At 36.3% G+C, this 21,042-nt stretch overlaps 1 protein-coding gene across 2 annotated transcripts in view; it reads left to right on the top strand.

The window, feature by feature from the left end:
- The window catches only part of LOC108716320 (adhesion G-protein coupled receptor D1), a 277,355-nt gene that overhangs the window by 218,300 nt on the left and 38,013 nt on the right, over positions 1-21,042 (top strand). For both annotated transcript variants that reach the window (XM_018262431.2, XM_018262435.2), the window contains 2 exons: positions 3,122-3,275; positions 13,253-13,319. In XM_018262431.2, the coding sequence (XP_018117920.1) occupies positions 3,122-3,275; positions 13,253-13,319 (221 nt within the window). The remainder of the gene's footprint in view (positions 1-3,121; positions 3,276-13,252; positions 13,320-21,042) is intronic.

Raw genomic sequence — 21,042 nt, 5'->3', positions numbered from 1 at the left:
CTGAAGTTATTGGAGCTGTATAATGTATTGGGGACTTAATAATTAGTATAAGCATTCTGAACTGAAGGATAAAAATTGTAGAATGCCTGCTCATTCTTAGTCATTTCCATAGGACTCTACCTCTTTATGGGATACTTGTGTTAAACTCATATTTCAATGGTCAGAAATAGAAGGGTAGTCAGAAACTCCTTGGCATAGCTATTTTCACGCAACAATAACCAGCAGTAGGATAGATTTCCTTGACCTTCAACTTTTTTTGATTAGAGTGTAACATACATACACAGAATTCTAATTCATACCATATCCCTAAATCAGTTAAATCTTTTGAAAGGATTGTCCAAGATATAGCTATGGAGCACCTGGAGCTTTGAGAAATGTCAGGCACATTTCCCCCTCCACCCATAATAATTGAACGCTTTTTTTGCACACAGACTTCCTGGACCTGCTGAGTGAGGACATTATATGTAGCATGTATATTTACATATGTGTATATGTATAGTTGGATTAGACATGCTCTGTTTATGCTGATACCTGCACATCACAAAAATAGACTACATGGGCCCGAGGCCGATTCACTTAGCTCGAGTGAAGGATTCGAATGAAAAATACTTCGAATTTCGAAGTATTTTTTTGGTACTTCGACCATCGAATTGGTTAAATTCGTTCGAATTCGAACGAAATCGAACGAATCGAACGAAAAATCGTTCGACTATTCGACCATTCGATAGTCGAAGTACTTGCCCTTTAAAAAAAACTTCGACCCCCTACTTCGGCAGGTAAAACCTACCGAAGTCAATGTTAGCCTATGGGGAAGGTCCCCATAGGCTTGCTAACCTTTTTTTGATCGAAGGATTTTCGTTCGATCGTTGGATTCAAATCCTTCGAATCGTTCGATTCGAAGGATTTAATCGTTCGATCGAACGAAAAATCCTTTGATCGATCGAACGAAGGATTAGCGCTAAATCCTTCGACTTCGATATTCGAAGTCGAAGGATTTCAATTCGAGGGTCGAATTTCGAAGTATTTTTAACTTCGAAATTCGACCCTTAGTGAATCTGCCCCTTAGTCTATTGCGTGTCTACATAAAGCACTGTTTAACCAAAATGGATCAAATAAATGTACCAAATGATCCCCCAAGAAAATGATAATCATTAGAAGCAGGCAGCATATAAAATGGTATTCTTTTGTTTCTGAAGATAACAGAGCTACCTTTAATCTGGAAAATATCTATAAACATGAAATATAGGAAAGGAGAGGAGTTCGCTGTGATTCACTACTTATAAAAGAGCAGCTGCTGAAGTCCATTGCATTAGGCACACACATCCCTTTCACATAATTGCATTGCATTCAAGCGTTTGGAGTTTAACTCTTTCACTCTCTCCACATTAGCACACTGGAAATCATCTTTGAAAAGATGAATCTTTATTACTAATAATAACAGCAGTGACCATCATGTTACCTGGTCTCATTTATGAGCAAAGCACTCCATTCATAACACTAGCACTTTTGCATTGACCACTACTTTGTGGGGTGACTGTGTGTGTTTATCAGTGCATTTCCTGCTGGATCAGAGTAGAGAGGTGAAGACTACAGGGGCAAATTCACTAAGGCGCAACTTCGCCGCACTTCGCCGCACTTCGCTAGGCGTAGTTTCGCCAGGGCTCCGCAAATTCACTAAAATCCGAAGTTGCGCACATGGGTAGCGTAAGGTTGCGAAGTTGCGCTAGCGTTGATTCGCTATATAAAGTGAAGTTACGCTAGCGAAGGCTAATTTGCATACGGCGCGAAATTTAAATTTCAATGGAGGAACACGTATCTGCACTACAAATGCCTAGAAAACCTTCAAATCAGCAAATAAAAATGTTATTTTGCCCTACACATGTGCCCACTGTCTAGGTAAGTTGCCATGAGTCAGGAAATGTAGGGGGGAGGAAGGGGAGCCCCAAAATTTTTTCGATCTTTTTCAGCCTATCAGCCATCATGTAGAAAACACGCCAGCGTTTTTTTGGGACTTAGAAAAAAAATTGACTTTTTTTTAAACAATCCCTATCTACTCTATTGCGCTTCGCCAGGTCTGAGGTGGCGAAGGAAGTCTAGTGTAAAAGGTAGCGTTCAGTACACTGCGCAAGTTAGTGAATTTGCGTAGTTTCGTCGCTAGCGAAGATTCGCCTGGCGTAAGGTTGCGAAGTAACACTAGTGAAACTACGCCAGCGTTCGTTAGTGAATTTGCGCAGTAGCGAAAATGCCAAACGCTAGCGAATTAACGCTAGCGTTCGGCGCTTCGCGGCTTAGTGAATTTGCCCCTAAGAGTGCAGTATTATTATATACAACTATTGTGCATAATAAGGCATGTACACCTGGCCTGCTTGCCAGGTTAATTCAGATCATTGCCCCAAGTTCAGTACACAGAGAACTCTAGAAACACAGCCCTTGGGAGTACTAACTATGTTAGGCAGTATCCTAGTTACTAATGCTGCCTCTATGTTAGTCGCAGGCTTATTTATTATCCTTCAGATAATGAGAAGTAAGAGGGGTAAATCAGAGTGGCCGCCTTTGTTTCTTTTGCCACAAAATAAAAATCCCAATCTGTGTTGACACTTGTTTAGATTGATAGACTGCATTCTTCCATCTGTTTCAACAAGTATGGAGGATGTTATCTTTCTGCTTTGAAACCGTGAACTTAAATTTCTAGCATCTAATTCTGCACTGAAGCTTTTTATTATTTTGTAAAAGAATATAGCAACTTTTCTACCTAGGGTCATCGGAGAACAGTATAATCCACAGGGTCCACCATCATGTGCTTTTGTGGAAGAGTCACTTTCAGCTGGGCAGCTGTGTTGTCTAATTATTTATTATCATTATTTAAATAATAGTTATTTCATATATCTTAAAATCTAAAATGCTAATATGTCCCACATTGGTTACCACATGCCTTCTGCAAGATGCTGTTTAAGAACATCAAGTCCCTTGAAACAACAGCTGAACACTTCATGTATTATTAGAGATTTGTTCATGCAGCCTTAGCTATTCTGCCTCCTTGTTAGTGAGTATATGGCAACACATATTTTTATTCAGCGTTTTTCATTTGAAGCATTCTGTTTATTTGTTTGTTTCCCTGTAGCTGCCATGCAAGATCATAGCCATCCTGCTCCATTTCTTCTTTCTGAGTGCATTTGCCTGGATGCTTGTGGAAGGTCTGCACCTCTACAGTATGGTGATTAAGGTGTTCGGTTCAGAAGAGAGCAAACACCTCTATTATTATGGAATTGGATGGGGTACAGTATGTAGATTTTGCTTATGTGCAGCACCATGTATTATTTCATAATATATATGTATGTGTGGGTATGTATGTATGTTTTTTATTATACTTATGTACACAGCACTGCAAAACAGAACAACTAATTAATAGAACAAACAGCAGATCATTATAATAGTAAATACAAAGTACAATAATAAATACAAAGTACAGTAACAATAAAGATTAGGAGTTAGTGTCAAAGAGACAAGTGGGTAGAGGTCCCTGCCCCACAGAGCTTACAATTTAAGTAAGCTCTAAAAGCATATTGTGTGACTTGAATATAAACACTTTTATATGATTACTTTTAATATATGTTTTAAAGTCAATTTGAAAAAATGCAACATTACAAGAAAAAAAGACCCAGTTCCAATGATGTAGAGGAGAAGCAGCCATTCAATAAAACGATTTGTTGTAATGGGAAAATTGCAAAGGAGTGGGTAATGGGCCTGCTGAGAACAAGAGACTGGAAAGGGATGCAAGCAGAGGTCATGTCAGTGGGTGAACTATAATCAATGGGACAGTGACAGTAAAACAACTGATTGCAAATAAAAAAGAGAAAAAAAGGACTAGCGCTGAGATAAACTACATTTACATTGTATACTTCTGTCTCTTGTAAATCACCAATCAATTAGATGATCCATCGTTCAGCAAAGTGTATCTTTTTTGGGAAATTCAACCTTATCGTCTTAAGTTTTCTTAGCACAAATAAGGTTATTTACTGTAAGTCATCATCTGCCTGGGAAAAAAACCCTCAGTTCAGTTCACTGGGGGGTTCTGGCTGATGCAGACACAGTTACATCAGAACCAGCTGCACACAAAAAAAACATATTGACCCCCTCAATGTTCTTCAGGGTATATGTAGGACAAGAAATAGGATTTCTCTTCCTAACTGACCTGTAGGCCATTGACTTATTGCCACTGCTCTAGAGAAATTTAAACTATTTATGGGTATTTTGTGCCTGAATCTTAAAAGGAATAGAGGTTTTAGTTTAGGTGAAGTTACAATGATAGAGGAATCTCAGTGGAAACCAACCAAGTGTCCTGTAATGATGAATTTTGTAACTCTTTTGTAGACATCACCTTTACTGTATTTCTAATTTGTAAGCAAAATATTTCTCTGCATAGTAGATCTGTACATGAATTGGTTGGAACATAATATATTGTCTGGTACATCTCTTTGTTCATATTAAGAGTGACCTCAGCTCCTGTGGAAATGAACAAAACTTGGATATTTAAAATGAGTCAGATAGAAATAATTACATGGAAGCACTCGAATAGTTTGCAGTGAACTTGTAGCAATAAGAACGTTCCAATTACTTTTGCCCCTATAAGTGTACTGAATTTATACATAAAAAGAAATAAATTATGTCAGGTTCCATCAAGTGTGTAGCTAAATATTTAATGTACATAAATATTTAATACAGTGCAAAATGCCAAGTACTGTAATATTTATCTCCTCTACAATAAAAAATGATCTTTAAATTTACAATGGAACAAGGTGAGAGAGCAGTTGCATAAGTCAGCCTAAGGGTGCAATTAACATGGTCTCCTTTCAGTCTGTGGCATTAAGTACAGTAAATGGATCTGTTATATGGAAACCCGTTATTCAGAAACTATGGGAAGGTCATTGCACATAGACTCCATTGTAATCAAATAATTAAAACTTTTAAAAATAATTTCCCTTCTCTTGCTAATAATTAGTGATGGGCGAATTTATATGCCGGGCGAGAATTCGCAGCAAATGTCCGCGTTTCACCGCCAGCAAATACATTCACAAAATTGCTCCTAAAATTCACCGGCGAAATTGCGTTTTTTCGACGGCGTTGACAATTAAATTGACTTTAATGACTTTAATGTGCGTCAATGTCGACGGCATCGGAATTATCGCCGGTGTCAATTTTGACCCCAGCGAATTGACTCTGTTGTCAAAATTCACATTTCGAAACAGAGAAGGAAAGGTTCAATCCATGGGGAGTGCCAAATGTTAGTGCACCCCCAAACAATTGTAATTACTTACCTGGTAACATGGGCCCACTCCCCTTTCAGCAGAAAACTGCACTGGTCTGGCCCGGGTTACTTATTACCAAGCGATCCCCTTCTTTCTTCCAAATCCAGTGGGTGACGCATGTGCAGTGAAACAAAAAAGCTCTCTTTTTGGTTAAAGTCTGACTTTTAACTTTACTGTGAATGTGCACCTATACCAATTAAAAACGAAGGATCGCTCACTTGTAAGTACCCAGGCCAGTGCATTCTGCTAACAGAAGTACCGCCCATAGTATTAGATAAGTCATTACAATTTTTGGGGGAGCCCTAACATTTGTCACTCCCCATGGATTGAACTTTTCCTTCTCTATTAAATCAAAAGGGTAATTTATATCTTAGCCATGAATTGGAGATTTCCTTCACCTTTAATAAATACTTATATGATTTATAGCAGACTTATGGTCTAGTGTACACAATTACTTAAAGACCCATTTTAAATAAGAGGTCCAATGCCCATATATCTGTGTAAAAATACTAAAATATGTATATTTATATGTGGAAGTCCAGACAGTGTTTATGCAACTTTTCTACATAAGCCCAGATAAATGAGTTCATGTAAGAGAGGGGGTACATGTTCCCTTTAAACAATCTGAAGATTGCCTGTGAAGGTTCTCATTCATCCAGGTCATGTCATATCTATAGTAATAAGTCAAATTAAATATACTTGCTATATTTTTTTCTCTTGAAGACGTTTTGCTAGGCATCCAACTATCTTTCTCAAGTCAGAATGACTTGTACTCTGTACCCTGGTATCTTGCTCCAATCAGCATAATCACTTTAGTATAACCAGCATGGGACCAGAAACCTCATGGTGGTAAAGGAAAAACCAAGTTTAAATAGAGGCAGGGGGGCAACATATAGGGGCATATTTATTATGCTGTCTAAAAAACTGTGTAATAATACACCACTGATTGACGGCAAGGTAAAATAATGGCGAAAAATCTGCCGTTTGCATGGTGTAAAATTACACACACCTTGATAAGTTGGCCATTTATTTTACACAATTTTGTTTTACATAGCATAATAAATATGCCCCTTATTGTCTGCCACATCTAATGCTGTTTGAGCACCTCTACCTGGATGGTTTAATAACACCTCGCTCTGATCAGGCTATACAATCAATACCTTGCCTCCATGAGGTCTCTGACCCATGCTGTTTATACTAAACCCATTATGCTGATTGGAGCGAGTTTCCAGCGTATTTAACACACAGTATTTCCACAATTATTAAAATTATTCTTGATTACATATTTTCCAGTCTTAGATATCACTACTTTTCATCAGATCTTTTATGTATTCAACTCTTACCTGACGCATAGTTAATAATATCATTCTGTCTCATGTGCTGGGCCATATTATGCTTGTCAACCTACCAGATCAAATATTATGTGAAAAAAAACCCTATATTTGGAAAGACAGCATTGGAGTACTATGTGAAAGGCATGAAAAGGAAAAGGAGATGTGTATGTATAAAAGTGCACAATTTTATAGATGCCCTTTAATAAGAACTGTGCTGAGAGCTGTATCACATCTAATTATAAAATAACAGAGGCTCCGTGTAGTCATTTGTCAATTGGAATACTTTAAACTCACTGTTACACTGCAAGCCATTTTCGTAATGCCTCTAATTTCTATGCATTTCTGCTGCTATCCAATTTAGATACTCCTGGCTGACCTTTTATATTCCTCCCCTTCCTCTGCTTTAATCTCGATTTTAACCTTTCTTTCTGTCTATCAGTCAGACAGAGGTATTTGTTAGGTGGTCATGCTCACGAGGGGATTATATTTAGCACTGCTGCGTTAGTTACAACTGAAAATGGCCCAATTCGCACTTCTGCGTCGGCCACTATTCTGAGACTGCTGTCTGTTATAACACATTCGTGTGACACAATGAACGGTCTGTTACAAATTTTCATACAGACGTCATTGCTGAATTTTGATCCTTTAAGCAAGCAGACTAAAGAATTTTAGCACAAGCTAGTGGGGTTGCTGCTCTTCAGCTGTGCACGGTTCTGCCTCATTTCTTTTCTGTATTTCTGTACATCACTTGTTAGAGATAAATAAAACAGCACACTGAGTATATATTTCTTTTATCCACTTGTTCGAGTTTGGAAACTTATAATAGAATTGGTTTTGCTGTTTTGCAAATCTTTGCTAAATGGCAGTGCTATGTCTTGGTTAAGGTTACAAATGTATGGGCATATGCATTTTCTATTGGTAAGACACTGTTATATAGCACAATATAGCCCCATTTGACCTTTTATGCCATATAGTGATAGTTTCTTAGTTTGTAGCTCTACTCTGTACTTTCTGTGTTTTAGTAATGATTCTTTTCTGTGCTGGACAACACATTTGCACTACAGTTTTTAGGTAACATCTTACCTGTGATTTGAAAAGAGAATTTCCTCTTCTGCCTGTGAATCTAAATCCCTTGTAATACAGAACAATACAATGCCAGCCCTTGCTCCTGCTGTATGGCATTCCTACAGCTATTCTTATTAAAGGTTCTTCTCCATCAAGGACAAGGCTATGGAATGCCATCTGCTTCTTAGTTTCTAGCCTGTCAAGACCCCTGCAAGGATGATACATCATAGTATAGTCCTGCATAGTCCTGTGTCACCTACAAACAATAATTTATTGCATTTAATGCCCGTCTCCAAGTCATTGTTGCACAGATAAAATAAAAGTGGACATAGTACAGGGAATGTACTATTGATTGCTATTCTCTCTTCACTCTACCCATGTACAAATGGCACCAGCAAAAGCAATTTAAGCAAACTGTACCAATAGCTTAGGCAAAAGCTAACTGCACCTACTGCAACACCACTACCCAACTTCTTACTCACTGCACCATTAAAAACGAATACAGGAAACCAATTATCCAGAAAGCTGGAAAGGCTGTTTCCCACTGACTCCATTTTATCCAACTAATAAAATTTTTTGAAAATTATTAGCTTTTTCTTTAATAATAAATCGGTACCTTGAAATTGATCCCAAATAAGATATTATTACCCATTATTGGAGGCAAAACAAGCCTAGTGGGTGTATATAATGTTTAAATTATTTTCTAGTAGATTTAAAGTATGAAGATCCAAATTACAGAACAATCACTTGGAAACCCCAAGGTCCCGAGCAGTCTGTATAACAGGTCCCATGCCTGTACCTTTGTCTGATATGATCATGCTCAATTCTACTTATATAGTACATGTATGGGTTCTGTTATGTGGAAATCCATTATCCAGCTTGGATTTATGGTAAGGCCATCTCACATAGACTCCATTTAATCCAAATAATCCACATTTTTAAAAATGATTTGCCTTTTCTCTGTAATAATAAAACAGCACCTTTTTACTTGATCCAAACTAAGAAATAAATAATCCTTATTGGAAGCAAAAGCAACCTATTGGGTTTATTTAATGTTAACACAATTTTCTAGAACACTCAAGCTATGAGGATCAAAATTACGGAAAGATTTGTTATCCAGAAATCGCCAGGTACCGAGGATTCTGGATCACAGGTTCCATAGCTTTACCATTCTCCAGAACATAATCTTGATCAGATCTTTTTTCTGTTTCTCTTTTTATCTCATATTAACTATTTATTCACCCTGTCTGTACATGGAACAAACTGTTTAGCTTCCTGCCTACCCGACTAGACATCCCTTTCCAAGTAATAAAGGCCCTTCCCACTCCCCAGCCCTTGGTATAGGAATGTGCCTGCCATCAGGAGCTTAAGTTAATTGTTGTGAAACGCTTTAATGAAGCAGACTTTGCAAAGATTACTTTCGGCCAAGTTTTTATGGAGAGAATATTAAAATTTCATGGTTTTTATAGAGGCCTCTATTTGCTTAGAGATAAATAGCTTTGCATTTGTATGTCTCTCTTAGAGGTCCCATGGGCAGTTATGAGTACCATAAATCACTATGGCACTGATATATTAGTTAAGCTATAAAACAGCAGACTATTCGGATGGAAGGGGGATATTAACCATTAACTTCCCCTAAAATAAAGAAGCAAAAAACAACTTTTTTTAGTATTCACTGGTCTATTTAAATTTTTTCATTAACAGCTCTCAGTTTTTGCCAGCAGGCCAGCTCTTTGTTGGTCTCCTGTGTGAAAACAGAACCCTTTCTTTGACTGATGTTCTGCTTCAGGACACCAGCCACGGTGCCATGTTTTAGAATTCTGCTTTGTAAAGATCACGGAGAGTCCCAATAAATGCCTTTCTGTTCTATTTATTTACATATATGCCCAGGAGAAAGAGACAGATATTTCTGCTGAAGTAATTGAATGACAGAAAACTTAACTGAAAGGGATATAACAGATCCCATTCCTAACATACCAATTTTCAGTCTTTAAGAAGAAGTTTGATGTCTACTTAGACTGTAAACATTTTATTTTTCATTATCAGATACAATGTTTATGCAGCAATTCCTGATACTGATGATTTTATTTTGAGTTTTATATTAGGGGAAGATAAATCTGCTCTGACATCTTCCATTTTTAATCAAATGTAATTATAGCATGCATTCAGCAGTGGTCTATAAAAAAAACATCGATGTAAAGAGTTAATATTTCCTCTAGTTTCTAGTGCTGTAGAAGCCCTGCATATCTGAGTAGACTTTTGTTTGTAGTTTTGATTTATAAAACATGTGTAACTGTCGAATATGACATTTAAGAGATGGCTACACCATACTGAACAACCTGCAAAGCCAAGAGAGGGCAATCTAGAGTCAGGGAAGGGACGAATACACAGTTCAGAAATAAATTTGTATCACAGCTCCTTCGACAAGTGTTTCCCAGGCAACGCTCTTCATAAACAGGCTTTCTAAAGGTTCTTTTTAAAATACATTTTTTTTTTCTATGCAACGTTTAGATCCTATTGTTTTAATGATCAGTATGCAATCCAAGATTCTGCAAGGTCTGGGGCAGGTCAAAGATTTGTAATAAAATATCATTGACTCTGTAATGTTGAATTTAAAAATGGTTGTAGAGAAATGGATTCCAGAAAGGGTTGGTATTTTAAATTGATTTCATGTGTCTTATATTTTTATTGTCTGCATTCACTCTTTAATAGAAAACCCTTTTGAGGCAGTAACTTTTCAAAAAGCATGGTAGCGGTTTATATTATGTTCAAGCCTTAACGGTTTTCTAGAAATATAGGACACAGCTCTAGGTATATTAAACTGGTATCATGCATCTTTACAATGTCATTCTGCTTCACCCCTTAATAGAAAAACCTAATTTTAGTTTTATGATAAAAAACACACATAAATATACAGGTATATTTTGTGCTGGAGATTTTGGAGCCTGTAGGTTCTTTATGAGAGTTTAATTTTCACTAGTCTTTCTCTCTCCTTCTCTCTCTCTCTCTCTCTCTCTCTCTCTCTCCTCTCTCTCTCTAAAATCTATATTACAAATGTTTGAAGATCCTGTATCCTTTACCTGCTGCATTCAGATTAAGGGAAAGGGAATCATTTATATAGTGCTTTTCTCCCATGAGACTCAAAGTGCTTTTACAGCAAGCAAGGTAGCCATTATAGGCGCACTAAGTAGCCAGGACACCAAGTGACTTGTCCAGGGTCACAAGGAGTTGCCACAGGGAATCTAGCGTAAAATCCCACATCAAAGGCTCACCACTTAACTTCTAGACCAGCTCCTTCTTTTTTATTAGCACATTAGGATGTGCTAAACAAGGTACCTCAGTTATTTTATACCCCATTGCATTCGCTTCAGTGCAGTGTCACTTGCAAGCTTAATGTGTTAAATATACGAAGTTAAGGGAAATTCAGCTTTATCCCCCCTGGAAGTTAAATTTGCAATTACTGAGAATTCAGAATTACAACCATGCTGTGTTTTGTTCACCTGACATCAAGGCACAGTATCTGACCTGTATTTGGTAAAATATTTTTTATAAAAGATAAAATGCAATATAACATTAACATAAATAACGGCAGCATTTATAATTCTAATACCCCTGAATGCATTCAGTGAGTATACACAACTTTCCACAGGGATTTTAATAGCACTCACCTTTTGAGATCAGCTTCATGTTTATTTTAAAGTCATTTTCAGCTGTGTTTACTCTCAGAGTTGTAGCAGACTCAAGGGGGCACTTCAACAAAATAGAAGAATTGTACATATTTTTAGGTACATCCTGCATTTCTAGTAAAGGAGAATAGCAATATGTGTGTTTGTTGCCAGTAAGCATTTAATTCAGGAATACTGATGGAGACTCAGGGAACCGAATGTGTATTCTATGCTAATCAAAAAAAATCCTAGGGACACAATTATATATTGTGTTATTCTCTTTGGTGACAAATTTGTGCTGGTCTGTTTGAATCTTTTTAATCAATTTCATATATATCCAAAAAGAGGGATATTTTAGTTATTGTACTTGGCACTATGAACACTAATTTCAAGTGCCATCTGGTGGCTTACAGTACGTCAGACAATATGTATAGAATAAACAAATGTTTTAATGTGAATGTTAATAACTTCTACTGTTTCTTCCATTCCAAAGTAATGGTGCCTTGGCTGCTGATATCAAATCCATATACATATTTTTTTTTATTCAATTACTATTATAAACATGTATGCATAAAGCATCAAAATATTCTGCTGCAGAGTCAGCATACAGAATACCTACAAAAAACAACAGCCAATGGTAACAGTAACAAGATTTAGGGGCCGATTCACTAAGGGTCGAATATCGAGGGTTAATTAACCCTCGATATTCGACTGGGAATTAAAATCCTTTAGTCTTCGAATATCGAAGTCGAAGGATTTAGTGCAGATAGTTCGATCGAACGATCGAAGGATAATTCCTTCGATCGAACGATAAAATCCTTAGAATCGAACGATTCAAAGGATTTTAGTCTAACGATCGAAGGAATATCCTTCGATCAAAAAAAGTTAGGCAAGCCTATGGGGACCTTCCCCATTTTAGATGGCCAACTAGGGGATCGAAGTTTTTTTTAAAGAGACAGTACTTTGACTATCGAATGGTCGAATAGTCGAACGATTTTTACTATGAATCCTTCGATTCGAAGTCGTAGTCGAAGGTCGAAGTAGCCCATTTGATGGTCGAAGTAGCCCAAAAAACACTTCGAAATTCGAAGTTTTTAAATCTTGCTTCTCATGTAGTTATCCATGTATTGCAGTGCAAGACATTTTTATTCTGTGCATTTCTGAGCAGATTTACTAGCCATTATATTTACAAAATATCTAAACCAGGATTATTTTGCTCATTTGTAATTATTTTTGGCAACTGGACTGTACAGAACAACAGCAGATTTGTTGGGCCCTTTAATAGCGCGAGAAGCATACTTTATGCTGTTTATTATACAGGTATGGGACCTGTTATTCAGAATGCTTGGGACCTGGGGCTTTCCGGGTAATAGATCTTTCCATAATTTGGATCTTCATACCTTAAGTCTACTAGAAAATAATGTAAACATTAAATAAACCCAATAGGCTGTTTTTGCTCCCAATAAGGATTAATTATATCTTAGTTGTGATCAAGTACAAGCTACTGTTTTATTATTACAGAGAAAAAGGAAATCATTTTAAAAAATTCGGATTATTTGGATAAAATGGAGTCTATGGGAGACGGCCTTTCCGTAAGTCGGAGCTGTCTGGATAACGGGTTTCCAGATAATGGATCCTATACCTGTATATGTTTTTTTTTTACAATACACCTTGGATAAGTGAGCCTTGTGTACAAACTGTTAATCTAGAGCCTTGTGCCTTTATATGGTCACAAAGCAATTTACTGACTTCTAATACATTTTTATTTCATATACCCACTATATACTGGTACACTTTTGCATGTGGGAACATGCATTAATGAAAACTTTTTTCTTCATTCTCCAATAATTAATTGTCTCATTTGCTCCATTTAATGTTTTAGGCTCTTCACTTGTTATCTGCATTGTATCTGTAACATCTGCACTGGACAGCTATGGAGAAAAAGGAAAGTAAGTGATATCCATTACATCGAAGGCACTAACTCTACTTATCACCACCTTCCCACCTGCAGAATCTAATAGCTTCTGTTTTAAAGTGGACCTGTCACCCAGACACAAAAATCTGTATAATAAAAGTCCTTTTCAAATTAAACATGAAATCCAATTTCCATTTTTTATTAAAGCATTCATGGCCGTTTTAAGCTCATTTAAAAATCTCAGCTGTCAATCAAATGTTGTCTGCCCCTCCTCTATGCCATGGGCATAGAGGCGGGGCAGGCAATTACTTTCACTTTTCATTCAGCACTTCCTACATGTCACTGCTCTCCACACATTCCCCCATTCTCTTTACCATTTAATTGTGTAGCCAGGGCATGGGGATGGACATCAGGTTCCCCATTCTGGTTCACAAACAAGATTTTGAGATGATGCAAGGCTTGTCTTAATAACAGTGTCGACAAAATGGCTGCTGTCTGCTTGCTATCATTTTGAATTCCCAGACTGAAGGAAACAAGATTCAAATAATTTATACAGTGTAATTAAAGTTCATTTTGTTTGACTAATGTGATAAAATAGGATTTTGAATAATTTTTTTGGGTGACGGGTCCCCTTTAATGAAAACTCAGTATATCTAATGTGATTTACATAGTAATATTGTGCAAGAAAACCTTTTAACATTAGTGGTAAATTTCTTATGGCACCACAATTGAAAACCTGCAGATTTTCCAATAGTCAATATATTCAGCAAATTGAATTGCAATTGAGTTAGGCACAAAGCCCCTTGTCTGCTTTGGACTGGAATTATGGGTAAAACATGTTGATTTTGTAAGGAGGTACACTTTACACATTGCATCTGTGGAACGAAAATGATCCCTTGTGTGTGTTGTGTGTGTGCAAATACATTTGTGAATAGAACAAAATGCCATACCATATGTAAAATTTCCATTTACCATTTGTATTTTCTCTTTTTTGAGATGAGTCAGACCTGTTTCATTCTTAAGAGGCTATTCTAAGTGTAACATGGCTGTATAACACAATTTGTTTTTGCATCTTAAAGTGTTGGCCAGAATAAAATAGATCCTAACACTGGTAGTTAGTGAGATAAATACACAGTCCAGATACACAATTAATTATTGTCACTTGTCGTGGTCTATGTAAGGTTTAGCAAGCCTGGAGAGATATAGCACTCTAGGTTATTATGAAGTGTCAGAAAATGGTCATTAAACAGCAATGAGCAGTCTGCAAAGAGTGATTTGATTTGAGTGATTGGCAGTTGGTGTTCATAGCACAACATTTGTGTAGCAATAATGGGCCACCAGTGTAGGATAGAGAGACTGCAAAAATAACTGACATGAACCAAGGTATTCTACAGCAAGACTCTAATAGAAATAAAATAAATGGCAGCATTATCAAAATTATTTTATAAGAGAAGGCAAATACGTTTTTTGGACAAATATTAGTGAAAAAAATCGGAAAACCTCCTAAAAAGATTGAATGGTTAAAAAAGTCCACTAGGATCAGCGCAGGTCCCATTGACTTCTATGGGAGTCGACTGCCTCAACTGCCTTTACATGGAGACATTTTATTGAAAATTGAAAATTCGAATTTTTGAGTTTATTTTAATGTAATTAGACTAGGTAATAGTCCAAATTTGATTAGAGATTTTGAAAAAATATAAATTTGAATTTCAACATTTATTTATGTACTGTCCCTTTAAGAATTTGACTACTCGCCATCTAAAACCTGCCAAATTGGTGTTTTAGCCTATGGGGGACGTGATACAATCTTTGGAGTCGTTTGGTGGACTTTTAAAAATCAAAATTTTTATGGAGAAAAAACTTGAATCGAATTCGAATAGAGTTTGCAGGTCTATCCTATTTATCCGAATTTAACATTGTTTAATTTTTTAATAAAAATTTGATTGGTGTTTTTTTTTTTCAAATTTTGAGTTTTTAGAAACTCCCATAAACTCGAAATTCGACCTTTGATAAATCTGTCCCTTGATAAAATACATGCATTTTTTGAGAAAAAATATGATTCATGAAAAAAAGGAAATCCTAATGTTAGTAAATAAACCACTAAAGGTCCCCATAGACGCAAAAAATTTATCTTGCCGAAAGACTGATTTTAGCGAAGTCTGAGCAATCCTTCGAAATTATCGGTTAGTAGGATTTGAACGATTGTACATCTTAAGATTTTTCGGCCAACATCTGTCAGGAAATTGATCGGCCAGGTTAAAAAATCTTTGTCGGTCCTGGCAAATTGGTCTTTTTAGTTGATGGACAATTCGTACGATCGTACAATGGTTCCGAGATAATCGTGGTCTCACAATGACGATCGGATCTTTTTAAAATCTCTACATCTATGGTCATCTCAAAACTTCAGTAAGGTTTTCCACCTACTGTTATGCCTAAATTATTTCCTTTTTTCCGGATTAGCCTTTATTCCGATATGTGTTATCAACAATTGGCTGGCTTCTTAATCATTTGTGCATTATCTTTTATTTATTCCCATTTAAGTGCGACATGTCAAATTTTAATACTTTTTGGCGAAAACAAACTCACCACAACATCATCAATTTGCTAAAGTGCAAGTACTGTATCACACATTTTTTATTCTATTCCTTCACTAGAGCTAAGTAAATGGGCCCCTTTGCGTATAATTTGGCAAATTCACTATGCGCTGAAGCGCCTAACGCTAGCGTCAATTCACTAGCATTGGCCATTTTCGTTACTTCGCAAATTCACTAACGGATGCTGGCGTAACTTCGCTAGTGTAACTTCGCACCTTTACGCCTGGCGAATTTGTGCAACGGACGTAACTACGCAAATTCACTAACGCGTGCATTGTTCTGAACTCTACCTTTTACACTAAACTTCCTTCACCACCTCAGACCAGGCGAAGTGCAATAGAGTAGATAGGGATTTCTTCAAAAAAAGTTAAAATTCGCCGCAGTGAAGTGCGGCGAAGTTACGCCTGGCGCAACTACAAATCTTGGTGAATGTCCCAATTAGTTTGCACTGATAAACATCACACCACTACAAAACATACTTACAAAGACTGCCAATTTTTTTTTTTCCCACAAAGTGTGATTTGCTTTGTGTCTATGGTGGTGAACTTCAGCATCTCATCATCCTACATGTCATATCACATCCTATCCTCCAAGGTAATGTCCTACATGCATCACTGCTTCATGGTGTAAACATACAGTTGTATGGGGAAATTGTGCTGTATTTATGCCAACAAAATTTAAAACAATACTTGAAAATACTCACATAAAATTGAAGTTAGAAAAGGTGAAAATTCGTATTTTACTAAATATGGGTCAATGTCTCATATGCCATTTCCCTTCCCAATCTATCATATTATATAAATAGGTAACTCATGATCAATGACACAAAATGGTGTTGTCTGCAAATAAATGCCTCCCAATGACTATAAACATTATATATAACAGATACATGTAGAAAATGTTACATTTAAAAAAAAATATTGTAGTGTCTCTGTGGACATAAAATATTCAAATGAACTGGACATTGTGGTTATTTAAAACTTTGGTGTAAGCACTTTCCATAGCATTGACATATTATTCAGTGCTTTTACAGAGATTAAACATGATTCACATCTGAAGACATTGCCCATGGATCAAGTAGCTACAGTGAATCTCAGGCAGTTAATGGATGGACTGTACCTGAATCTTACTAATTTACGAAGACAATTTATATAGTAACTAATTCAAGTAGAATCCTGTCAAGAATCATTCACCTAGCTAGAAAGAAGCAACCTCAAAAATGCAAATTTCCATTTTCCTGTGTCTCAGTCATCTTGCATTTATTTAGCAGTGTTTCATTTCTCAGGAAAAAGTTGTGGCTGACAAGCAGTATTTTGCAACAATTAATCCTAAATAGAAGATGTCAGTCATATTTTGCCAAGGAGGGCCCCTGCAGATAATACATACAGAGTAGGCTGATGAGAGAGGGCAGGTTTTCAAAAATCTTTTAGGGGAATGTTGCTTCCTTGGAAATTGTAAAGAACAAGAATTTATGTTTACTCACTTTCTGAAGTCGTCTGTGCAACCACTGATTTCACTTGCTCCTCATGGGGACAAGGACACATAATGCAAACAGTAGTCTCTCAACATTGTTGGACATTTATACAGTTCTAGGGACAGTATACACTACTTTGTATGATTAGACAGACAAATGAACAAAAGCAATATATCCATGTTAAATTATTTTGGAAATGGGCAACTCATCTTCACATATCTCCATATTTTTAAAACTTTTAAATAAACAGCCACTGAAATAACCAAACAAGATTTTTTTTTGATCTGGCTTTTTGGGGTCAAATCTTTTTTTAAGATTTATTATACCCCAATGCTACAAAAAGCCAGAATCTGGAAACCAAGCATCTCGAACCTGTTGAGGTCAGTATAAGTCAATGGCAGATGTTCCTATCCCAGTCATGGTCTGTGTTTAGCCCAATAATCTGAAAAATTCAGGGTTTTCGAGTAGTAACCTGAAAAAAATTGAGCGATTCTGAGTAGTCCAGAATAATTTTACAATTCCAGTTTTCACTCAGTTTTATTGAAAGGAAGTCAAATAACATGTTACAACAAAGTACAAAGTGCTTTACAAAGTACTTTACACCATACCCTGCACCAATGGCAATGGCGGTAGCCCCCCTACCCATCCCTTGACGTGTGTATCATTCAAATGGGTACTGGGTACTGGGTTCCTGAGCACAGTGTGCAAAGGAGCCCTGTCCTAAACCTTGGATTTTTGATCTGAAATGAGGTTCAGAGCACAGAGATGCCACAAGTGCATGGAATGTGCACTATGTAGTCAGAGGGATTAATAAATTACCTCTATTTTTAATGCTGTTTGGGTGAAATTCCTGGAAGTAAATATATCTCCAAACCCAAAAGATTCATTCCAAACTTTATACACAAGTCTGCACACAATTATTTAGAAGTAGCCCAGTTTAAGCCAGTGCAGTTTAATAAATTAATTTAATAGACCTAGTCACTAATAGTTTAACAGAATATCCATCATACCAGATCTGTTTAATACAGTAACATTGAGGAAAAAAGTAAACTGTCTGTTTGGACCACACTCTCACAAATATATCATAGAAAATTGGCAGCATGTCATGCTTTTTACTGTATCATGATAAACAACCTGACGTTACTACATCAATTTGCAAAAAAAAACGCCATCCAGTTTTAGGATGAAGAGACTCTAATGGAAGTTTGTCTTTGTGATGAGAATCTACTTTTAAGGGTTATTATTCACTGATTGGCTTCAGGTCTGAGCAGTTTTAAGTGAGCTATTCATCAGAGCTTGGATCTTTGGATTCATTTGGGATTGACTGAAAATATATTTTTAAAGATCATTTTCAAGAACTGTTCTCCTCAGGTCAAGTAGCCCTTTTATTTAGTTATAGAATAATGGCTTGAGTTAGAATTTGGAGCTGAACGGCACATTAATAATTAAAACCATCCGAGACAAAGAACGGTTCTTAACAAAAGTTTGCAGTGGAAAAAATGTGTGAACCAAACCAATATAAATTTTATAGAATTACTGACCAGTAAATTACTGAAGGGAAATGTTACTATATATATATAACAGTATTTGCACAAGCCAAATATGAAATAGGGTTGACGATCAGTAGACGTTTTTATTCATAAATAATACTATTGTGAATAAAATGCATACAGGCAAATTACAAGCAGTACCTGAACAGCATTCAGATGGGTGCAGTTTTGAGTCTGTTAATGTTTTTGTGCATAGTGTTTTCTCTTACCATTAAAAATGAGCCCTTATGTTTCATGCAATTAAAATACCAATTAACTATTGCAATATAGACTCTATAAACATTGGAGAAATAATTCAAAGGAAATCAATAATGTTTTTAAGCTGGAAAAGGATAATGGCTTTTAACAAAGAGCTACTCTCATCATGCAAACATGAATCGGATGAATACTGATAGCCAAGTTTGAAACCTTATAATATTGGCACATATTATTCAACGATTTCAACAATAACATGACCCCAACGCCTCCATATAAGTGGCACCATATCAAAGGCCACAGAAACTTGCCTATGGTGCCACTTTCTATCACACTGCAGAAAAATAGATGCATTCAATTTAATAACCACTTTAACTGCTATGTTTGTACAGTTATTATGGGAGATAAACAATGAACTAGCATTAGCTGGAGGTGTTGTAGGTGGAGCTTCTTGTTAAAAATTATAGATCTATGTCTATAAATCCAACCAGGGAAATAGTTGTCCAACTAATGTTGTGTCCACTTTTAAATGGTGCCACTTATATATGTAGGTATCTGTGTCATTTTAAAATGTTTTGGAGATATTTATGAGATTAAACATTCTCCATGTATGATCATATGATTTTATCTATTATAAAACAGGGGCAGTTTTACTAATACCATAGAAAAATTTACTTTTTTCCACTATTGCACTTTTTTTTACTATCATTTTCATATTCTTTGTCCTTGGCTGAAGAAAAAAAAAGATTTTGTTAGAATGCTGCTACAGTTTTTTTTAGAGGATATAAAGATAGAGCAAATCTTCTACCTCAGTGAAGCACTTATTGTAGGGGGCAGGTTCCTCTTTCTATGGTTTCTATGGAGCGATATACTAGTGCAGTGATCCCAAACCAGTGGTTGGTAACAACATGTTGCTCGTCAACCCCTTGGATGTTGCTCTCAGTGGCCTCAAAGCAGTTGCTTATTTTAGAATTCCTAGGTTGGAGGCAAGTTTGGGATACTGATAAATAGGGCCTCCAGTAGGATGTCAGTCCACATAGAGGCTACGAAATAGCAAATTACAGCCCTTATTTGGCATCCCTATTTATTTGTACATGCTTGTGCTGCTCCCCAACTCTTTTTACATTTGAATGTGGATCAGGAGCAAGAAAGGATGGGGACCCCTGCTCTAGGGTCACTCTGGTAGCAATACCCAATTTATGTATCCCTGCTATTTTCTTTCTTTAACTATGCAAGCTTGTAACATTATTTTGGAGTAAAATATGGTAATCAATAATCTACTGGGCCCTCTGTGTTATAGATATTGCGACCCCTTGGCCTCACACTCTCTCTGCTGTGCCTACCATATCATTGATCTCTCTAGGAAACCTTCTTTTCTCTACTCTGACTATTTCTAAGCATGTTGCCTTTCTTTTAGAACCCAAACCTTCATTCTAACTGCTTCACTGAACTGAACCTCTCTCCAGTTTCCTCTTAATTATACGTCCTCATTAACTTACTTGAACATTCTCCCGAGATCTCCTAAGTAATTTGTGAACCATGTAAGAATTTTATAATACTTTAAGATGCTCCTTGTCATTATTGAACGCCTTTTTTTTTTTTAAGAAATGAAACAATTGTACTGTGTTATTGTCACAGGAACAGTTGTCTAATGCTAAATATTATTTACCTTATTACCAATAAAAATTCAGTTTATGAGTGCAATATAACACACAATTTTGTTTGTAATCACATAATTTACATGATGTGAAAGCACAGTATATCATAGCTGTCAAAATGTATCCTTTTAATTCGCATTAAGAATTCTACACACATTATTTAGCTGTGGTACATACAGTATGACTTCACATCTTTTCTATTACAGTCTAGTATAGTGCTGCATTGCTCTATTCATATTCATGTGCATATATCTCAGATTGCAGGCTATTGCTATGGTTTATTAAG

The sequence above is a fragment of the Xenopus laevis genome, chromosome 1L, assembly GCF_017654675.1.
Source record: "Xenopus laevis strain J_2021 chromosome 1L, Xenopus_laevis_v10.1, whole genome shotgun sequence".
NCBI classification, from domain to species: Eukaryota; Metazoa; Chordata; class Amphibia; order Anura; family Pipidae; genus Xenopus; species Xenopus laevis.
This window is presented reverse-complemented; position numbering and strand designations above follow the sequence as displayed.